Source organism: Hemiscyllium ocellatum, chromosome 2, assembly GCF_020745735.1.
Source record: "Hemiscyllium ocellatum isolate sHemOce1 chromosome 2, sHemOce1.pat.X.cur, whole genome shotgun sequence".
NCBI lineage: Eukaryota > Metazoa > Chordata > Chondrichthyes > Orectolobiformes > Hemiscylliidae > Hemiscyllium > Hemiscyllium ocellatum.
In genome coordinates this window covers 141,869,735-141,890,045 of record NC_083402.1, presented here as the reverse complement: position 1 = coordinate 141,890,045, position 20,311 = coordinate 141,869,735, and the positions used below count along the sequence as shown (strand labels likewise).

Sequence of the window (20,311 nt, the reverse complement as noted above, 5' to 3'; positions counted from 1 at the left end):
GGGTCAGCGTGGACTTGTTGGGCCAAAGGGTCTGCAAGGAATCTAATCTAATCTAGATAGCATAGGTTTAGGGCGAGAGGGCAAAGATATAAAAGAGTCGTAAGGGACAATGTTTTCACACAGAGTGGTGCATGCACGGAATGAGCTGCCAGAGAAAGTGGTGGAAGCTGGTAGGATTACTGCATTTGAAAGGCATCTGGATGGGTATATGAATAGGAAGGGTTTAAGAGGGATATTGGCCAACAGCTGGCAAATGGGACTAGATTAATTTAGAATATCTGGTTGGCATGGATGAGTTGGACCAAAGGGTCTGTTTCAGAGTTGTACATCTCTCTGACTCAAAACAATAACTTTTGTCTCTATAGCTTTCAGATCTGCTGAGTTACTCTCGCAGTTTGAGTATCGTGTACAGTACCTAGGTTCTAGCCTGACTCAGCACTATGGTAGTGTATCCTCTACCATTAATCAGTAGTCAGGCTCTTACAAAGCAAGATTGGCGATAGTCTATTTGCAACTTTCGGCTGGTATTAAATGTTAGCAAATAACCCTCACTGAATCACATTGTCAGAGGTGCAGGAAGTGGCACCTGCAGTTACTGAATGGAGTATAAAGACAGGGAATACTTGCTAAAATTATACAAGACAGTACTAGACGTCAGCTGGAATACTGTGAATGGTTTTGGACCCCTTATCAAAGCAAGTCATACTAGCATTGGAGACAAGGTCACTCAGCTGATCTCAGTTAGGGATGATCAGTATAAGCAGCAGGAGGTAGGTTTCATGACAGAAAAAGACAGCGCCAAATGAATATGGGATGAACTGACTGATGTTTTTGTAAAGACACATGATGGAAGGTATAGCCACGTGAAGAGGGCTTATTGACACGTGGCAGTAAATGCAGGCTTTGTACGTTACTCTTGCATCCAGCAAATTAAGTTGAAAACTATTTTTCAAAAATCACAAGTTTGTATAACTATCCTTTATTGAAACAAGTAATTTTAATATGTTCACATACATTATATTTAGAGAATTATAGGAAATCATATAACTGTGTAGCTGTACAAGATTTGAACCATAGATGCAATCTGCCTTTTTAGAAGTGTTAAAATATAAAATCAATTATTTTACAACTCAATATGGTAAAGTCTTTAATACAGGATTACATATAGATATCAGTCCAAAAGCTGTGTCCTTCAATAGTATTTGTACTGCCAAAATTTACCAATGCTTTGCCTGGTGTTTCGGTTTGTTTTCATTCTATTACATCCTGGAAAACAACCTGTCAGTAATATTCATCCATTTTTCTTTAAATAAAATTATTCTTGTTTACACCAGAGAGAAATAGGGAAGGGAGATCACTAATAGTGCTTCTACTCTCAAATACTCAGTATACCATTACAGCATCCCTTTATATGTGCAGCAAAAAAGAACTGCACTGTCAGATATCAGGCAGGGTTTTGTCACCAATTAGACATAAAGTATCAGTTGAGTACAGTACAGAGAAACACCAATCTGGCTTCCCAAATACCTCCCAACTCCCCTTCCAACCACCCTAATATGATCTGATTGATTTGAGAGTATTTTATGCCTCAGGGACACAGTCAATTCAATTAAACAAGAATGATCCCCTAGTTTCATTATAGCATAGCTAATGATTTCATTCTGAATTGTAGGATTTCAGCACTTCATTTACACAAAGAAATAATTCAAAATTTAAAATCCAGTCATTGATACTAAAAAATACAATGGTCGGAACCATTCTGTGTGATATTTGTACAAAACACTGCACTACTAGACAACTGACAGTAAATGGCAGATCTGCCGTAAGACATATAGTGTTTAGCAGTTACATTTTATTAAGATTCCCTTCCATCGAGGTTTGAAACCGTGAACAGTTTTGTTTTCATTATTCACAATGCAACAACTCAAATTGTGCAGTTACATCTCCACATACATTAACATCTTAATTTTAATCATCTCGGCATATGTGCTTAGCTTGAAGATTGTACATTCATACTTTGGACGTAAATTATAGTGGTTCAACTCCAGAGTAATATTGCAGTTTCTTGTTTAGATGAAGGGAGGCTCAAAACATTTCCGGCACCATTCTATTTTGGTGCAGGGTGGTGAATCGATTGGCAGGGCCACCTTCACTTGTTCTTCTGTCAAGCGTTCGTAAGCTGCTCTGTATTCTCTATCAAAAGCATCTGAAATCACAAGTATCGAACAGTCATGTCATTAATTTATAACTTCCATTTTAAAATTTTTACTCGTCTGCAGACCAGCAGTCAACAGAACAGACAAGACGGTGTAGGAGGCCACTCAGCCCACTACATTCCCACTTGTTCTCTGTCCTTAATGCTAATACCATTTCCACAACCAGTCCCCAGACCACCCCACACTTGGATGAATGGCATTAATTTGTGCCCTGTGTTCCTACAGACCTCAATTAGGAGAAACATCTTACCTACTTCCATCCTGTCTATCCCTTTTAAGTATTTTGTAAGTTTTAATTAATGCAGCTCTCATTCTTCAAAACTCTAGAGAGCACCAATTTCTCTTCATTGTCCTGCTATCTGTTGAGGTGAAGGCAGCAGGTCTGTAGTTCACTGTTGTCTTTAATACATCCGTACTAACTCTTATTTTACCAGTACATACTTCGCGAAATGCCTGTTCTTAGGAATGCATTCATCAAAAGCAATACTTTCTCTATAGATTAGGTCATTTGGCCCATCATGTTCATGTTGGCTCTCTACAAGAGCAAAGTCAGCTTGCCCACTCCCCAGCCCTTCTCCTGTCATCCTGCAAAGTCTCTCTTTTAGGTTGCTCACCCAATCCCATCTCTAAAGCCGTCATCACAAATGCTTTCACCACCCTGGTCAGGTAGTGCATTCTGGACCCTAAACACTCTCATGTAATTAATTTCTCATGTTGTCATAATTCTTCTGCCAAACATATTTACATCAGTGCCTTTTGGTACTCCACGTTCTTAGGCCAAGTTCCCATATTCTCTTTTAACTTCAATCGCAACTAGCCTGCCACGTTCGATGATTGTGAACTTTAAACCCCAGGTTCTTATAAGTTTTTAGAATCGTACTTTTGTTTTAGCTTGCTGCTCCACACTCTTCCAACCAAAATGCATCACTTCACAATTCTCTGCATTAAATTTTTCATCTGTCACACGCCCACTATTTCAGCAGCCAATGTCCTCTTGAAGTTCACAACTATCCTCTTCATCGTCCTATTGTCAGAACAATCATTCTATAGTTTGATAAATCTGTCCATCCTACTCTAACGAGTTCTGGATGATGTTTCGAATTCTAAGAACTGCATTGACATCAGTTGTATGGAATGGGAAAAGATGAATCATTGAACCCCCTACAGTACAGGAAGAGGCCATTCGGTCTACAGCGTCTGCACCGACCCTCCGAAGAGCATCCCATTCAAACCCAACTACCAGACCCTATCCACGTAACCTTGCATTTCCTATGGCTAATCCACCTAGCCTGCACACCCCTGGACTCTATAGGGCAATTTAGCATGGCCAATCCACCTAACTTGCAAATCTTTGAACTTTGGGAGGAAACCAAAACACCTAGGAGAAACCCTCGCAGACATGGGAAGAACGTGCAAACTCCACATAGAGATACCCTCAAATCCGGATCCCTGGCACTGTAAGACAGCAGTGCTAACCACTGAGCCACCTGCAACCCACTCTGCCCTATTTGATTTAATTTATTGTCACATGTACTGAGATACAGTACAAAGTATTGTTTTACATGCTAACCAGGCAAATCATACCTTACCCACAAATAAGGGGCCTCTCAGTAAAGATGGTGTTGGAAAAGCATTTCTTCTCACAGAGGATTGTTGGTGTTTGGAATTCTCCTCCACAGGAGAGCAGTGGAAGCTGGATTTATTGAACATAGTCAAGGCTGATGGACTTTTGACAGAGATTCAAGGGCTATAGGACCCGAGGCAGAAAAGTGAGGTGAAGGCCATTCTCAGATCAGCCACGATCTTAATGAACAGAAAAGCAGGCTCAGCAGCTAAAGGGTCTATTCCTGCTCAAATTTCTTACCATTTGTGAAAGGTCAAACAAGTCCTCTATAGGAAAGGTGGTCAGCAGCAGAGCTGCAAAACATAGGTCTATGCGCTGTAGTGGGGAGGTAGGAGGTTGTGTCACAGAGTCGGCATTCAACACCTGCTAGGCTGAGATCAGAAGGCTGTCATTCTTTCTCTCAGTATTTAATAGCAAGGTTAAGGTTAGATCTGAATGAACTAACTTGTTTTCGGTTTACTTTTCTTGTGATAGATTATCTATTAATATTTACCATAAGAAAATTTATTCCCACAATTACCCTGACTACATTCCTTCATGTGATATTATCTTTTCCATTGCTCCAGTTTCTCAGTCTCCATTACATGTGTTCAAACAATTCAACCCTTTATATTATTACTTTTGATGTGGTTTCATAGAAGCCCTGCAGTTCGGAGAGAGGTCATTCAGGCCATCGAGTCTGCACTGACCCTCTGAACAGCATCAAGTCTCCCAGCCAATCCCTGTAACCCTGTATTTCCCATGGCTAATCCACTTAAACTTCACATCCCTAGACACTATGGGGCTATTTAGCGAGGCCAATCCACCTAATCTCTTATGTGGGACTTTATCAAAAGGCATTTGGAAGTCCAAATAAATCACATCCACTGGCTCCCTGTTGTCAACTCTACTAGTTGTATCCTTAAAAAATTCCAGCAGATTTGTCAAGCATAATTTTATAATCTTGTGAAAATGGAGTCTAGCACTTTCCGCATCACCGATGTCGGACTAACCGTTCTATAATTCCCTGTTTTTTCTCCCTCCTTTTATTGGTTTGAAAGTAAGAAAGCTTACATGCACTAGCCTCAGGTCTATTCCCCAGGATAAGGGAGTCCAAAGCCTGAGGGCCTAGGTTTATAGGTGAAAACAATGACTGCAGATGTAGGAAAACCAGATTCTGCAGTAGAGTGGTGCTGGAAATGCACAGCAGTTCAGGCAGCATCCGAGGAGCAGGAAAATCAACATTTTGGGCAAAAGCCCTTCATTAGGAATACAGGCAGAGTGCCTGAAGGATGGAGAGATAAATGAGAGGAGGGTGGGGGTGGGGAGAAAGTAGCATAGAGTACAATGGGTGAATAGGGGTGGGATGAAAGTGATAGGTCAGAGAGGAGGGTGGAGTGGATAGGTGGAAAAGAAGATAGGCAGGTAGGACAAGTCATGGGGACGGTGCTGAGCTGGAAGGTTGGAGCTGGGGTGAGGTGGGAGAAGGGAAAATGAGGAAACTGGTGAAGTCCACATTGATGCGCTGGGGTTGAATTGTTCCGAGGCAGAAGATGAGGCGTTCTTCCTCCAGGCATCAGGTGGTGAGGGAGCGACGGTGAAGGAGGCCTAGGACCTCCATGTCCTCGGTTGAGTGGGAGGCGGAGTTGAAATGTTGGGCCACAGGGCAGTGAGGTTGATTGGTACGGGTGTCCCAAAGACGTTCCCTGAAGCGTTCTGCTAGGAGTCGTCCAGTCTCCGCAATGTAGAGGAGACCGCATCAGGAACAACGGATACAATAAATGACATTAGTGGATGTGCAGGTAAAATTTTGATGGATGGGGAAGGCTCCTTTAGGGCCTTGGATGGAGGTGAGGGAGGAGGTGTGAGCGCAGATTTTGCAATTCCTGCGGTGGCAGGGGAAGGTGCCAGAACGAGAGGGTAGGTTGTGGACCTGACCAGGTAGTCACAGAGGGAAAGGTCTTTGCGGAAGACGGAAAAGGGTGGGGAGGGAAATATATCCCTGGTGGTGGAAATGTCAGACCTGCGTTCAATTCCAGCCTTGGGCGACTGCATGGAGTTTGCATAGTCTCTCTGTGTCTGCGTGGGTTTCCTCTGGGTGCTCCGGTTTCCTCCCACAATCCAAAAATGTGCGGATCAGGTGAATTGGCCATGCTAAATTGCCCGTAGTGTTAAGTGCATTAGTCAGGGAGTAGGTGAATGAGTCTGGGTGGGCTACTCGTCGGAGGGTCGGTGTGGACTTGTTGGACCAAAGGGCCTGTTTCCATACTGTAGGGAATCTAATCTAATCATCACATGTTTATTTAGCTACACATTATATCATGCTTTTGAAATGAAATTTTAAAATGAAAAATTGTGCAGAAAGACATTTCCAGAAGGCTGAAAGGTACAAATCTGAAAATTCTTCCTACATTCAGGCCTTACTCACCAATATCAATATTCTCTCTTCCGAGGGCCACCAGAGAAAGGAAAAGAATTTCCCTGTACATACTCCTGTACAGAAAGAAAATCATTCTAATGACTGTCAAACTACTAATTAATCAAAATCTGTCAAGATACATAGACAATAGAAACGATTATGATCTGAACCAGCACGGATTTACAGACATTGAAATCTATAAATGGATCAGCAGCAACGCAATAGAGAGAGTAGTATAACATCTGTACCTGAATTCAGTCATGGGTGAAGATTCCCTATCAGCAAAAACATGCTTATGGCAGAGACTAATCATGCTTTCAGCATTTACATATTGCAGAGGGTCCTGAAAATTTCTGACCTTTGTCTCTTGATTTCAGGGTGTTTGCTGGACTCTTTGAGGATTAGGCACATCGGTCCAAACACATCATTGGTCTGGATACTTCTCACAATTATATGCAGGGAACTCTTCTCCACCTGACTATCTGGAGTTAATCCACCAAGCAAATCTTTGTCTGGAAATAAAGATGATTAATTTGATATTTTGGATATAAAAGCAATCACTCGTGACAATTTATTCAGTTGTTTTATCATCATGCAGTTCACATTCACAAACAAAACTATAAAATAGCATGCTTTTTTTAGAATTAGAACTGGAATCCCTACAGTGTGGAAACAGACCCTTCAGACCAAAAAGTCCACACTGATCCTCTGAACAATAACCCACCCAGACCCATTCCCCTACCCAATTATCCTAGATTTACCCCTGACTAATGCATCTAACATACCCATCCCTGCACAATATGGGCAATTTAGCATGGCTAATTCACTGAACCTGCACATCTTTGGATTGTGGGAGGAAAGCCACGCAGACACAGGGAGAATGTGCAAACTCCACACAGACAATTGCCAGAGGCCGGAATCGAACCTGGGTCCCTGGTGTTGCGAGGCAGCAGTGCTAACCACTGCTGCCTCTTGTAAACATATTGGAATGCACAGAGAAACTGAGAGCAGAAATAATAGGAGTGAGTTAATCACAGCAATCCAACAGACACTGAACTGCATTTGTCAGAAACACAGATCCATACTGGATTGTGAAAGTTACCTGATAATTTGAGAAAACAGACTTTATTCTAGACAGAGACTGTGACAAGTAAAATTTTTTAAAAATCAGCTCTCTTACTTTGGAATGAAACCATATTGTCGTGTTCAGTGAACAAGCTATAATTTTATGTAGCATATACCATGATAGACTTTCTTCAAGTATAGGGCTTCCATTAACTTAAAGTTTGCACAATTGTTAATTTATTTGGTACAGAGGTGATTACAATGTATTTCCCAGTGTTCACAGCTCCTTGCTGAACATGTTCCCCTTTGTAATCCAACTCTCAATGATATATTTGAACATTCAAGTCTTTTGAAAAAAATTCATTCACAGGATGTGGGTATCTCTGGCCAAGCCAGTATTTATTGCTCATCCCCAGTTGCCCAGGGGGCAGTTAAGAGGGAACCACATTGCAGTGGCTTGGACTCACATGTAGGCCAGACTGGGTAAGAACAGCAGTTTCCTTCCCAAAAGGACATTAGTGAATCAGATGAGTTCTAACAATTAATGACAGTTTCATGGTCATCTTTAGATTCAATTGCGAATTTTTATCAAATTCAAATTCCACCAACTGCCATGGTGGGATTCTAACCCAGGTCCCTAGATTCTTGGCTGCATTTCTGAATTAATAGTGAAATAAGTCTGGGTTTTGATCCAACCAGTAACAGCTAAAATTAATTTGGTCAAGTTGAACCTTGATTACAATGTACTTACCGGGCCTGGGCTTGTACAGATTAACACAGGCAGGTGGCAGTGATAAAGAAAGTCCCTTGTACATCAATTCAAAATTAACTACCTTACTTTGAAGCTGGTTTGACAGAATTACATCTACTGGTGCTGCATTTGATATTTCACGGTTAGGCTAACTAAGTCCAAAAAAAATAAGATACAAAGTGAATAGAAAAGTATAAAAAAGTCCTGTTCCATGCAGTCCGTCTCAGCCACTTACTCCGGTTTCTCCAATGTATATACATTGGATCACCAGGCTCTTGATGAAGATTAATGTTATCCCAGAGTAGCTGGATGTAAACCAGTTTGCTGTCCTGTGAAAGATTTGACTGAGACATCTAGGAGGGAAAAAAGGTACATTATTTGAGAACCATGTTTCTTTAAATTCACAAACTGTAAATGAGAAAACATCAGTTTCTACGGATTTCAATTAACGAGAGAATATTGATGTTTCTATTTTATTCATTGACTGGATTTTTGGGTCTCACTGGCCAGACCAACATTTATTGCCCATCCCAAAAGGCCCAAAGGGCATTTCAGAGACAGCCACATGGAGACCGGACCAGGTAAGGATGGCAGATTTCTTTTCTTAAAGGACATGACCGATGAGTTTTTCTGATCATCAACCACCATTGTGGTACAAAGTTTTCTTTCAATCATTCAATCAGATTATGCAAGCATAATTAATAGGGGACAGAGCCAATGTTCAGGCCATCTTAGAGTACAACTGTAGCAAACTCTCAGACTTGGGCAACACGACAACTTGCCATGGCAGCACATACAGTTCGTACATACAGTTACTTTGCATTTAACCACACTATTTTCAATATAGATAGTGCCCATAAATGAACATGTTGCATTCTCTTACTTGAAAAACCTTGAAAATTAATGGTTACTAACAACACTTAAAACAGTTTTGAATGACACAAATTTAAGGATACTGTGGAACATAAGTGAACTGGCATAGACTTAATGCCATTAGGAGTACGCTTTGCACTCAGGGCTACCTGGTGTGCACAATATAGCCTGATACAAAGTTTAAGCAATTGAGTTAACATTCAAATTTTAACTAATGTTGTGATAGCAATTTTGAATCCCTCCATCAAATAAATTGTGCAAAGAACATTTATTTTCAAATCTATAGATTCACAAAATACAAATTGGATTAAACAGCATCTAAGAAACACAAGCACAAATACAGGCAAATTACCTGGGCCTTATGGGCTTTCATGCTAGAAATGGGTAACGTGAAGCATTGAAAAGGATGAAAACTCCAAGTGCACATACTAGAGTGTGGGGAATTATTTAGTTATTCAAAAAGTTAAAACATCTTTGATTGCCCCTCATGATCACTGTAATGCTCTGTCTGAGATGGAAACTGAAGAAACCAGCACTACCGCTCTTCAACTGTGACTTCGAGATTACTTCAGTGTTTTTCTGAATTTCCCAAATTTAGATGAGATTAGATTAGATTCCCTACAATGCATAAAAAAGTCCTTCGGTCCAACAAGTCCACACCAACCCTGCGAAAAGTAACCCACCCAGACCCATTTCCTTCTGACTAATGTACCTAACACTACGGGCAATTTAGCGTGGCCAATTCACCTGACCTGCATATCTTTATGACTGAGGGAGGAAATCGGAGCACCCAGAGGAAACTCAGACACGGGCAGAATGTGCAAACTCCACACAAACAGTCGCCCGAGGTCGGAATTGAACCTGGGACCCTGATGCTGTGAGGCAGCTGTGCTACGCACTGAGCCACCGTGCCACCCCGAAGGAATTTTGATTACTATAGGTGCCCCATAGGAACAGTAAACACTGCATCCAACTTAGTGAAACATTCCATAACACTTTTCCTTTAATAACCATGATACCCTAAGGAATAATCTTAGTAGCTCTTTTATTAATCAAATTTACTATACACACACAAGTGATGTTTATTTTAAACAAGGTGCCAAAAGTGCACAAAGACTAACATTCATGAAGCTTGATTTGGTATGCTGACAAATTGTGGTCAACATATGGTTTATGAAAGTTACCTCAAAAATTTGATTTAACATTATTACTGTCATATGTACCGAGATACAGTGAAAAGTACAGTTGTGTGTGAACCAGAAATTATAGCTTTCGTAAGTACATTAGGGTAATAGAACAGAATGCAGAATTTAATGTTACAGAGCAAGATCAATGCTAACATACAAGAGGTCCTTTCATAAGTTCGATAACAGCGAAGAAGCTGTCCTCCAATCTGTTGGTATGGGTTTTCAAACTTTTGTATCATCTTCTAACATTATAGACCAGTTCATTTAACAATCTCCAACATACCTGCACGCCTTTATTGCAATGTTCGGAAGTAAGGATGAGACCAGGCAGGTTGCTTGGCAAATCCAGCCTTCTGAAATACCAAACAAGGTTCCAAAAAATGATTGGGTGCTGGTTGATGAACTTCGAGCTGTGAACCACCTGATCTCCCTCATTCTCCAACAGAGACTCCAGTTCCTTACGCAGGACTAACGGACTCAGATATGGGACGGACACAGGCTTCGGATTCGGCCTGCTTTTAAGCCTCACGGAGTCCTGATGAACAAATACAAAACGGTGCTCATTGAATTCATATGTTAATTTAAAACATTAATCAGAAACATTTACAGTTGAGCCATTTTCTAAAGAAAAACTTATACGGAAACTGGTTTCAGGAATCCTCAGAATGAGTTCCCTAAAAGTCGGAGGGGAAGAGCATCAAGGTGGGCTACAAGGTGGCAGACTGCACAATTGAATCAAAACCAAACCAATGCTTGTCAGAAGACCTCAAACCAGTGTATGAGCCTGTCAAATCTCAATCTTCCAGGAAACAGTTCATCAAATCAGGCTTATCCAAAACTCTGCTGCTTATACACTAACCTCCATCAAATACTTTTCAACCAATCTTGGGCTTATTGACTTATGGTGGCTCCTGGCCCAGAAAAATGTACTTTTCAAAATTCTCACCATGATTTTCAAATCCTTTCAAGGGTTTTGCTTCTCCCCAACTCACCTTTCAGTCATACAATCAATATCCCTTCTCAGCTGCCCTGGAGAAAGAAGAGGGGAGGGAGGGTAAGGAACAGAAAGAGAGAGAGAAAAGAGAAAGGGGTAGCGTGTCTATGTGGTGGAGGGGGGAAATAGTTAGAGAGAAAGAGACACACACACCGCAGGAGGAGGACGCAAGCATGGTGGGGGAAGAAGCAAAAGAGGGAAGTGTGGAAAACTCCATTTGTCTGAGTTTGTTGAGGAACTGACAAAGATGATTAATGAGGACAAGGTGGTAGATGTTATTTATATGGACTTCAAGGCCTTTGACAAGATCACAGCTGCAAATGTGTTGCTGGTCAAAGCACAGCAGGCCAGGCAGCATCTCAGGAATAGAGAATTCGACGTTTCGAGCATAAGCCCTTCATCAGGATGAAGGGCTTATGCTCAAAATGTCGAATTCTCTATTCCTGAGATGCTGCCTGGCCTGCTGTGCTTTGACCAGCAACACATTTGCAGCTGTGATCTCCAGCATCTGCAGACCTCATTGTTTATTTGACAAGATCACTCATGGCAGGTCACATGGGATCCACAGTGAGCTGCTAAGGTGGATACTGACCTGACTCATAAGAGTCAGAGAGTAGCGGTGGAAGGATGTTTTTCCTGACTGGAATCTGTGTCCCGTGGCATTCCATAGGGATCAGTGCTGCAACATCTGCTGTTTCTATTATAGTCATTACTTCAGATCCAGGAAGGTTCTGTTCCTGAGAACCCCTGGAAAATAGGTTACAAATGGTGGATACATGATTTTAACCCATGGATATGTTGATTTTTGTTGTTACATACTTTCTGGCACAGGTGGGTGAATTTACAATTCATGATTTTGCAGACACAGAGGATTTGCTGTATAAATAAACAATGTGGAGGAGAATGTAGGTGATCTGATTCTAAGTGTGTGGATGATCAAAGCCTAGTGGAGCTGCCGACAGTGAGGTAGATTTCCAGACGATACAGCAGGATATGGATAGGAAAAGGCAGATGGAATTTCATCTGGACAAATGCAAGGTGATGATGCATTTTTAAGCTCCCTGTATTGCAGGAGGGAAACATACAGTAAATGGCAAAACACTAAGATGCATTGATATACAAAGGGATCTTGGCGTACAGGTCCACAATCTCCCGAAGGTATAAATGGATACGGTCAACAAGGCAGTGTGCAACATGCTTGCCTTCATCGGTCAGGGCGTAGAGTATAAAAGCTGGCAAGTCATGTTGCAGCTGGGCCACACCTAGAATATTACATATAGTTCTGTCACCACAGAAGAACACAGAGGCTTTGGAGAGGAGATAGATATGGTTTACCAGGGTTTGGAGGGTATTAGCTCAGAGGAGAAACTGGACAAATTTGGTTTGTTTTCACTTGAAATCGGAGGCCGAGGAACAACCTGATAGATATTTGCAAAATTATGAGAGGCATGAATAGAACAGATATAGTCAGAGTCTTCTTCCCAGGAGAAAATCATCAATTACTCGGGGGAAATATAGGTTTAAGGAAAAGGAGGAAAGTTGAAAGGAGATGCGAGAAGTGCTTGGTCTGCGTCACCAGAGGTGATGGTGGATGCAGACAATATAGCAACGTTTAAGAGACATCTTCACAAACACGAATATGCAGGGAACAGAGGGATATGGACCACACATCTCTATGACTCTATGACATGGAGCCAAAAGGCTTTTAGTTCAGAAACACATGTTTCAGTACTGGTTCGGTTGGCCAAGGGGCCTGTTCCTGTATTGTACTGTTCTTTGAAATAGTGCTTTGGGACATTTTACAGCCAGAGCAAGTAGATGACTCCAGCTTAGTAGCTCATCCAGAAGGCAGCGACCTCCCTCCCCCGACTCTGAGGGCAGTGAACTCCCTCCCCCCGACGCTGAGGGTAGCAGCCTTCCTCCCCCTCCCTGATGCCAGCAGCCTCCCTCCCCGACATTGCACCAGAGAATCAGCCTTTATTTTCATATCTCTATATTTAACCAAGTTTAAGCCAGTTTCATTGAAGTATGACCCACTGAGTCTTCGCCAACTGTTCAAACAGCCACAACCCTCATATCCCCATAACCCCACATTTCCTATGGTTAATCCATCTAACCTGCATAACTTTGGACTGTGGAAGGAAACTGGAGCACCTGGAGAAAACCACTGAAACTCCATACAGAATCGAACAGTGTTCTCTGGCGCTGTGAGGTGGCAGTGCTAACCATTGTGCCACTGGGCCGCTCTCAATTTAGTTTTAATTTTTTTTTAAGAAGTTATAATACAAAGTAAGATCCAATGTCTCAATGCCCTACAACTGTGGTGTGACCCATATTCTTTCAGGAGAAAGCTGGACAGATCCTGAAGTTAGCGAGTTTTGAGAAGGTTTTTAGCTCAGGTTGAGGTTCTGGATGCAGGTTTGCTTAGAGAGCTAGAAGGTTCATTTTCAGGACATTTCATCACCATGTTAGGTAACATCTTCAGTGAGCCTCCAAATGAAGCACTAGCCTGCTTTCTATTTATATCTTTAGGTTTCCTTGAGTTGGTGATGTTATTTCTCTTGGTGACATCATTTCCTATGGTGATGTCATTTCCTGTTCTTTTTCTCAAGGGGTGGTAAATGGGAGCCAAGTCAATGTGCTTGTTGCTAAGAGTTCTGGTTGGAATGCCATCCATCCTAGTACAAGCCAAACAGAGGCACACACGAGAATTCCTAGAAACATGGCACTCGAACTGGAACCCTATCAACAAACACATTGACTTGGACCCCATTTACCACCCCCCAAGAAAATAAACAGGAAATGACTTCAACTCTAGGAAACTCAAACATATAAATACAAAGCAGGCTACACCACCAGTGCTTCATATGGAGACTCGATGATGTTATGGTGACGAAACGCCTAAACACAAACCTTCCAGCTCAGCGAGCAAACCTCCATCCAGGTCCTGAAGTGCACTTAGCTAGGAACAATAGAGAAACAGCATTAAAACAATGTGTTGCAACACTCAGCAGGTCTGACAGCATGCTTAAATAGCAAATCACCAAGTCAAATATACTTGTCATCAGAACTAAAACAACAGGTTAGAAATCTACCAGGTGGCACTTAAGCCAGTAAATGGATTTTATAAACAAGCAGTTTGACAAAAGGGACATGCTGCATTCAATTAATACATTACATTTGAGTTGATCTTCCTTATTTCCCCTTAAATTCAGTTTCTTCAGTAATATTTGAACTTCCTTCATAACCTAAATCCATTTACATATACCACTTAGTAAAAGTGTGTGTTCTGGTTTAACTTCCTAAATATTGAATCATGGCTCCTAGGTGAAGCATCTTCCAAAAACGTGCAAAGAAATTAATTAACACATTCAAATCTATTTTCCAGCCATTAAAATGGATGTTTTTAATTCACTTGTGGGATGAGGATGTTGCTGGCGATGCCCATTCCCAGTTGCCCTTGAGAAGGTGGTAGTGAGTTGTCTTTTTGAAGTGTTGTAGTCCATGTGCTGTAGTTGACTCACAATGTCATTAGGGAGGCAATTCAAGGACCCAGTGACAATGAAGAAATTATGATACATTTCCACATCAGGATGTTGAGTGGAGTTGCTTGGACACAACTTGCAGGTGGTGGTGTTCCCATGTATCTACTGTTCTTGTCCTTCTAGATGGAAATGGTCGTAGGTTTGGAAAATAATGTCAAAGGATCTTTGGTGAATCTCTGGAGTGCATCTTGGAGTGCATCTTGTAGATAGTGCACACTGCTGCTACTGAGCATTAGTGGTAGAGAGAGAGAGAGAATCATTGTGGATCTGGTGCCAATCAAGCAGTCTGGTTTGTCCTGGATGGTGTCAAGTTTTTGAGCGTTATTAGAGCTGCGTCCACCCAGGCAAGTGGGGAGTATTCCATCACACTCCTGACTTGGGCCTTGCAGATGGCTGAAAAGCATTGGGGAGTCAAGAGGTGGGTTACTTGCTGCAGTAATCCTGGCCTCTGAGCTGCTCTTGTAGCCATTGTCTTCATGTGGTGAGTCCAGTTGAATTTCTTGTCAATGCTAACTACCAGGATGTTGATGGCGGTGGGGTAGAGGAGGAGGAGTAATGTCATTGAATGGCAAGGGATGGTGGTCACTGCCTAGTATGTGTGTGGTGCAAATGTTACTTGCAACTCATCAGCCCAAGCCTGGATATTCTCCAGATTTTGGTGCAATTGAACTTGGATTACTTCAATATCTGAGAAGTCATGACTGGTGCTGAGCATTGCATAATCATTGGCAAACATTCCTACTTCTGACCTAATGATAGAGGGAAGGCATTGATGAAGCAGCTGAAAGGTTTGGGCCTCAAACACTGCTCTGAGGAACTCCTGCAGTGACGTTCTGCAGCTGAATTGACTGACCTCCAACAAATCCAACAATGTGTCGAGTATGACTTTAACCAGTGGAGAGATTTCCTGATACTCACTGATTCCAGTTTTGCTAGGGCTCTTGATGCCACTTGGTCAAATGCAGCCTTGATGTCAAGGGCTCTCAGCTCACCTCTGGAATTCATGTCTGAACCAATGTTAGAGGGGTCAGGAGCTGAGTGGCCCTGGTGGAATCCAAGCTGGGCATCACTGAGCAGGTTATGGCTAAGCAGGTGCTGCTTGATAGCACTGTTAATGACAGCTGTCATTACTTTACTGAGGACCGAGACTAGACCGATAGCAATTAGCCAGGTTGGAATTGCTCTTTTTTTTGGTACAGGACATGTCTGGCCAATTTTCCACATTGTCGACTAGATGTCAGTCTTCTAGCTGTACTGGAACAGCTTGGCTAGTGGTGAAGAAAGTCCTAGAGCACAAGTTTTCAGGACTATTGCTGGAATGTTGACAGGGCCCTGAGCCTTTGCAGTATCCAGTGCTTCCAAAAGGTTTCTTGATATCATGTGGAGTGATTTCAATTGGCTGAACACTGGCATTTGTATATATTAAGTTATATACAGGCAAGATTAATTTAGTGGGCTTTTCATCAAAAGCTTCTCAAGTGTCAAATGGGCATCTTACCCAATGGTTAAGTAACCTCCTACCAATTAAACTGTCCTTCAATTTGAATATTTTCAATATGTAAATTATTTCAGGAAATACTTCAAATCTGTAGCTGTACCCAATCTAAAACTACTGACCAAACAATCTTTCCATTACATTAATGCACAACTGGCTTCAGTACCAACTTACCACACTTTCTTGTAGACTATTTGGAAGGCTGGTTGTTGAAATTCCATGTGCAGGCCGCTGAGATACATCCAAATTTTGCAATGGACCACCTACACTGTAACTTCGGATTAAAGATGCTGACCGTTTCGGAGGTTCATTGTTTACATTGTCCAGCAAATCTTCAGAGTCCTTTGGTAAAGCACTAGTCAAAAAAAAAGGAATAAATTAATTGCTTCTACAAAATCATAACATCACAAATGGCCTATTCCACACTGCGGGGAATCTATGACTTTCTATGACTAAATAGTACAATACAGGTCGTGGCCATGAAGTCGATCAATGCTTCTCTCTGGAAAATAATCCAATCAATCAGTTGTCCTTTGCTACTTTTTCCACATATCCCTGCAGTTTATTTCTTCTTATAAATACTTACTCAATTCTATCTTGGAAGTTATGATTGTATCTGGTTGTAACAACCTGAGCTAACAAATGCTCTTTTCACTTCCCTGTGCCTGCCAAGTGGCGGAATTGCATAGTGACATACAAATTTTGCTTTGTTAGACATAAACACACTTCAAGTTTGTTGAAGTTCTCAAAGTACATTTTGCTCCTCTTTGAAACTTGCTCAGCAAGTCGTCGGATTGTGACAGGTTCAGCCCCAGTCCGGTCACAAATGGAATTGTTCACAAGTCAGAACACAATGAAAGACAATATCAAAAAGCTATTTGTAAGTACAAGGAAAAGTCTATAGTTGGATCTTTTGACTTAATATTAGGAACCCCTGTATGGGATCACGTTCACGAATACAAGCGTTAAGTTAGATGTTGATAAATCATGACCCCGTCTGTAGCACAGAATTGCATTAAGCAGAATTAGAACTCCAGGTTTGTTTAAACATCTATTGAAAGTCAATCAGCATGAACATGTTGTTAGCACGAGTGCGCACGTTTAAAACTTCAAACTCTTAACAACAGACAAGTAATAGGACACAACATGTTACCAAAATTATAATGATATACACATGAATAAAACATAGCTAGTCTTCCTCTGGTTTGCTAACATGCACCCAAGAGTTTTGCAGCTCAAGAAAGAAATAAATTTGGGAAAAACAGTGTGGTTAGACAACGAAACTAACAAGAAGGGAATAAAGGCTATTTGACTGCTGATTACAGAAACATTACCATTTATCTTCAGAAGAGGACTCTTCCTGCGTTGATATGGGAATAGGTGAATCTGCTGAATCTACTGTATTGGATGCTGCTGGAACAGTGGCAGCTTTCTGTATGGCAGGTTCAGCTCCTGTGGTTACACTGTTACTGTGCAAACTATCGCCAGATACACTCGACTTTAAGAAAAAGCTGAGAAAAATAATCATTGTAGACTTTAATTCAGATAGTAATCACAAATGCAGACAAAACATTTAATAAGTCCCTGTGAAAAAGTAAATCTGCACACCTGTCAAATTGTTTCAACAATAATTTAGCAGTTTTACCTCCAGTCAATATTAACTTTGCTGCAGCATGATTCAGGTACCAAAACATGAATGGCATTTCATTTGTTAGGAAAAGTACACAAGACACTTTACTGTAATATTTCTCTTGATACACAAAGAAAATAGCAGCTACCACTTTCCTCCATATATTTTCAGAACCCGTACCACAGCAAATTGCTGATACCAGCTGAGCAAGGAGGAACCAGCTGAGCCGGTGGGAGAATAAACTAAGTCAATGCCAGTATCCTCTCCAACCCCTCTACCCTGCTGCATGTCTCAAAGAAGTTTGAAAGAATATTTTATTCATGAATACAAGAATACGCAGTACCAAATATGAGAATTTATAAACTACAGTAAAAAACACAAGCAATTCAATACCTTCCAGTATCTCGCAGATCCTTAAACTCAATGTTTAGAACTGGCAAAAAAGTATTTTTACAAAACGGGCAAGTGGTGTTAAGGTTTGAATCATCCGCACTCCAGCCAGACATAATCTCCTCATCATAAACTAAAGCTTCACAGACACGACACTGAGAACAGCTGGACATCAATACCTTTTGAGGGAAAGAAAGAATGAAGGCGAAGTTAATCAAATGTATCCATCTTTCAGAACAAGTTACCCTGTTAGAAAAATAACAAGATATAATATAATTCTTGATTCAAATGACAAATAAAGCAAGGTGTTCCTTGCATTAACTTGGTTGTAATAAAAAAATGCAATAGCAAAATATTCTGAAATGACATGCTGGTGGGATGTGCATTACTCTATGGAAGCAAAACTACGATTGAACCAACTTAAAACAACTGAAGTTAATGTTTTCATGTACTAAATTCTGCACATATTACCAAACCTGGCAGTCGGAAACGTTACTGAAGACATTAGATAACTGTGAACGGCAAGAGTTTCCTTTTCTATGCTTGAATTACTGCACTTCTCTTGAAATGAATGAAATGGAAATTACTCTTGGGTATAATTTCAACTGCAATATTCTTAGAAGTAGGTTTCATAGCAAAAAGCTTGACAGCGTAATAACACCCCACACAAAAAGGAATAAATGAGTCTGACAATCCAAAGTCGATTACTGGTGTTCATAGTGCTTAGGCTATGAGCCAGTAGGTTATCACAAAGGGCTCTCCTTCTTAACCTTTCCATTTGCCTGTGGCATGGTGAACCTCAGGTTAAACGCACCAACAATTGGTCTCTCCCTAATGAGAAAGCAGCCTTGTGCCCAGCAGGATTATCTTTAACCTTTCATTGTGATGTTGGTAGACATACTGGAGATTACAAATGAAGGATCACAGTATGAGCTGCAAAGTTAAAAAACACCAACTGCTAAAAGTCTTAAGAAGTTCTCATTATTTGCATCTTTTTGTTTTCCTTTTTCATTACTGGGCCTAACATTTACAATCAAATATATGCTCCAAAGCTGCCGTACAAGTCATTTACAAAGTTGAAATATTATTTGGTTATGATGCCAGAGCACTATTTCAGTTTTTACTTACAGAAAAGTACCAACTTTAGTATAATGTTGAGCCAAGTGGAAATTGAAACCTGGTGCTCTATAGGGAGCTTTCAAAAATTAGTTGAGTAATATGTAGCTGATGTGATAGAGAAAACATTGCCTCTGACCAAATTAAAGAAGTTTGAGAGCAGTTACCAGCTTCACAACACTTGCAAATCATAATATTCATTAATATGTTTGTTGATTACACAATATTTGCTCTCTTTCCCTAATTTACAAATAAATATTATGCATAGGTCAAACTCACCACATCTCAATCAATTCTCAATGCAAATGTAATCATTTTTAGTACAAAATTAGCTTAGTTCAATTGGGATTGCTCTTAATTCTGAGTCATTCAACACAAACCTAGAACATGGAATCTCGGATGATGCTCCAGTACAGTACTGAGTGACTACAGACACCATTTTTTCAGATGGGATGTTAAAACCATGCATTATCTTTTTTTTTCACAAAACACATGAGATGTGGGAGTGGCTGGCTGGGCCAGTATTTATTGCCCATCCCTAGTTGCCCTTAAGATAGTTGGGAACTGCCTTTTTGAATTGCAGCAGTCCATTTGATGTAGGCACGGCCACAATATCATCAAGAAGAGAGAATTCCAGGATTTTGACCCAGTGACAGTGAAGGAACAATGATATACTTCCAAGTCAGATGGTGCATGGATTGGAAGGGAACCTGCAGATGGAGGTGTTATCATGTATCTGCTACTCTTGTTCCAAGAGATGGTAGTTATCACGAGTTTAGAAACTGCTGTTTGAGTAGTCTTAATGAATTTCCAAGGTGTATTTTGGGAGTCTGGAGATGAGTTACTCACTGCAGAGGTTGAGCCTCTGACCTGCTTTTGCAGCCAGAGTAATTGTGTAGTTAGTTAGTTCAGTTCAGTTTCTGGTCAATGGTAACCCCTTGGATATTGATATGAGGGAAGCAGGAGTGAAATCACTGGATGTCACAGGTGAATCCTGTCTTGATGGAGATGGTGAGTGCCTGGCAGT

At 41.0% G+C, this 20,311-nt stretch overlaps 1 protein-coding gene across 7 annotated transcripts in view; it reads right to left on the bottom strand.

Annotated features, from left to right (window-relative positions):
• Positions 1-963: 963 nt before the first annotated feature.
• dennd4c (DENN/MADD domain containing 4C) overlaps positions 964-20,311 on the bottom strand; it is a 140,091-nt gene continuing 120,743 nt past the window's right edge. For all 7 annotated transcript variants that reach the window (XM_060840971.1, XM_060840963.1, XM_060840949.1 and 4 more), the window contains 8 exons: positions 18,172-18,347; positions 17,483-17,659; positions 16,323-16,503; positions 10,398-10,649; positions 8,290-8,407; positions 6,597-6,750; positions 6,248-6,312; positions 964-2,206 (listed from right to left, as the gene is read on the bottom strand). In XM_060840971.1, the coding sequence (XP_060696954.1) occupies positions 2,070-2,206; positions 6,248-6,312; positions 6,597-6,750; positions 8,290-8,407; positions 10,398-10,649; positions 16,323-16,503; positions 17,483-17,659; positions 18,172-18,347 (1,260 nt within the window). In that variant the 3' untranslated portion in view covers positions 964-2,069. The remainder of the gene's footprint in view (positions 2,207-6,247; positions 6,313-6,596; positions 6,751-8,289; positions 8,408-10,397; positions 10,650-16,322; positions 16,504-17,482; positions 17,660-18,171; positions 18,348-20,311) is intronic.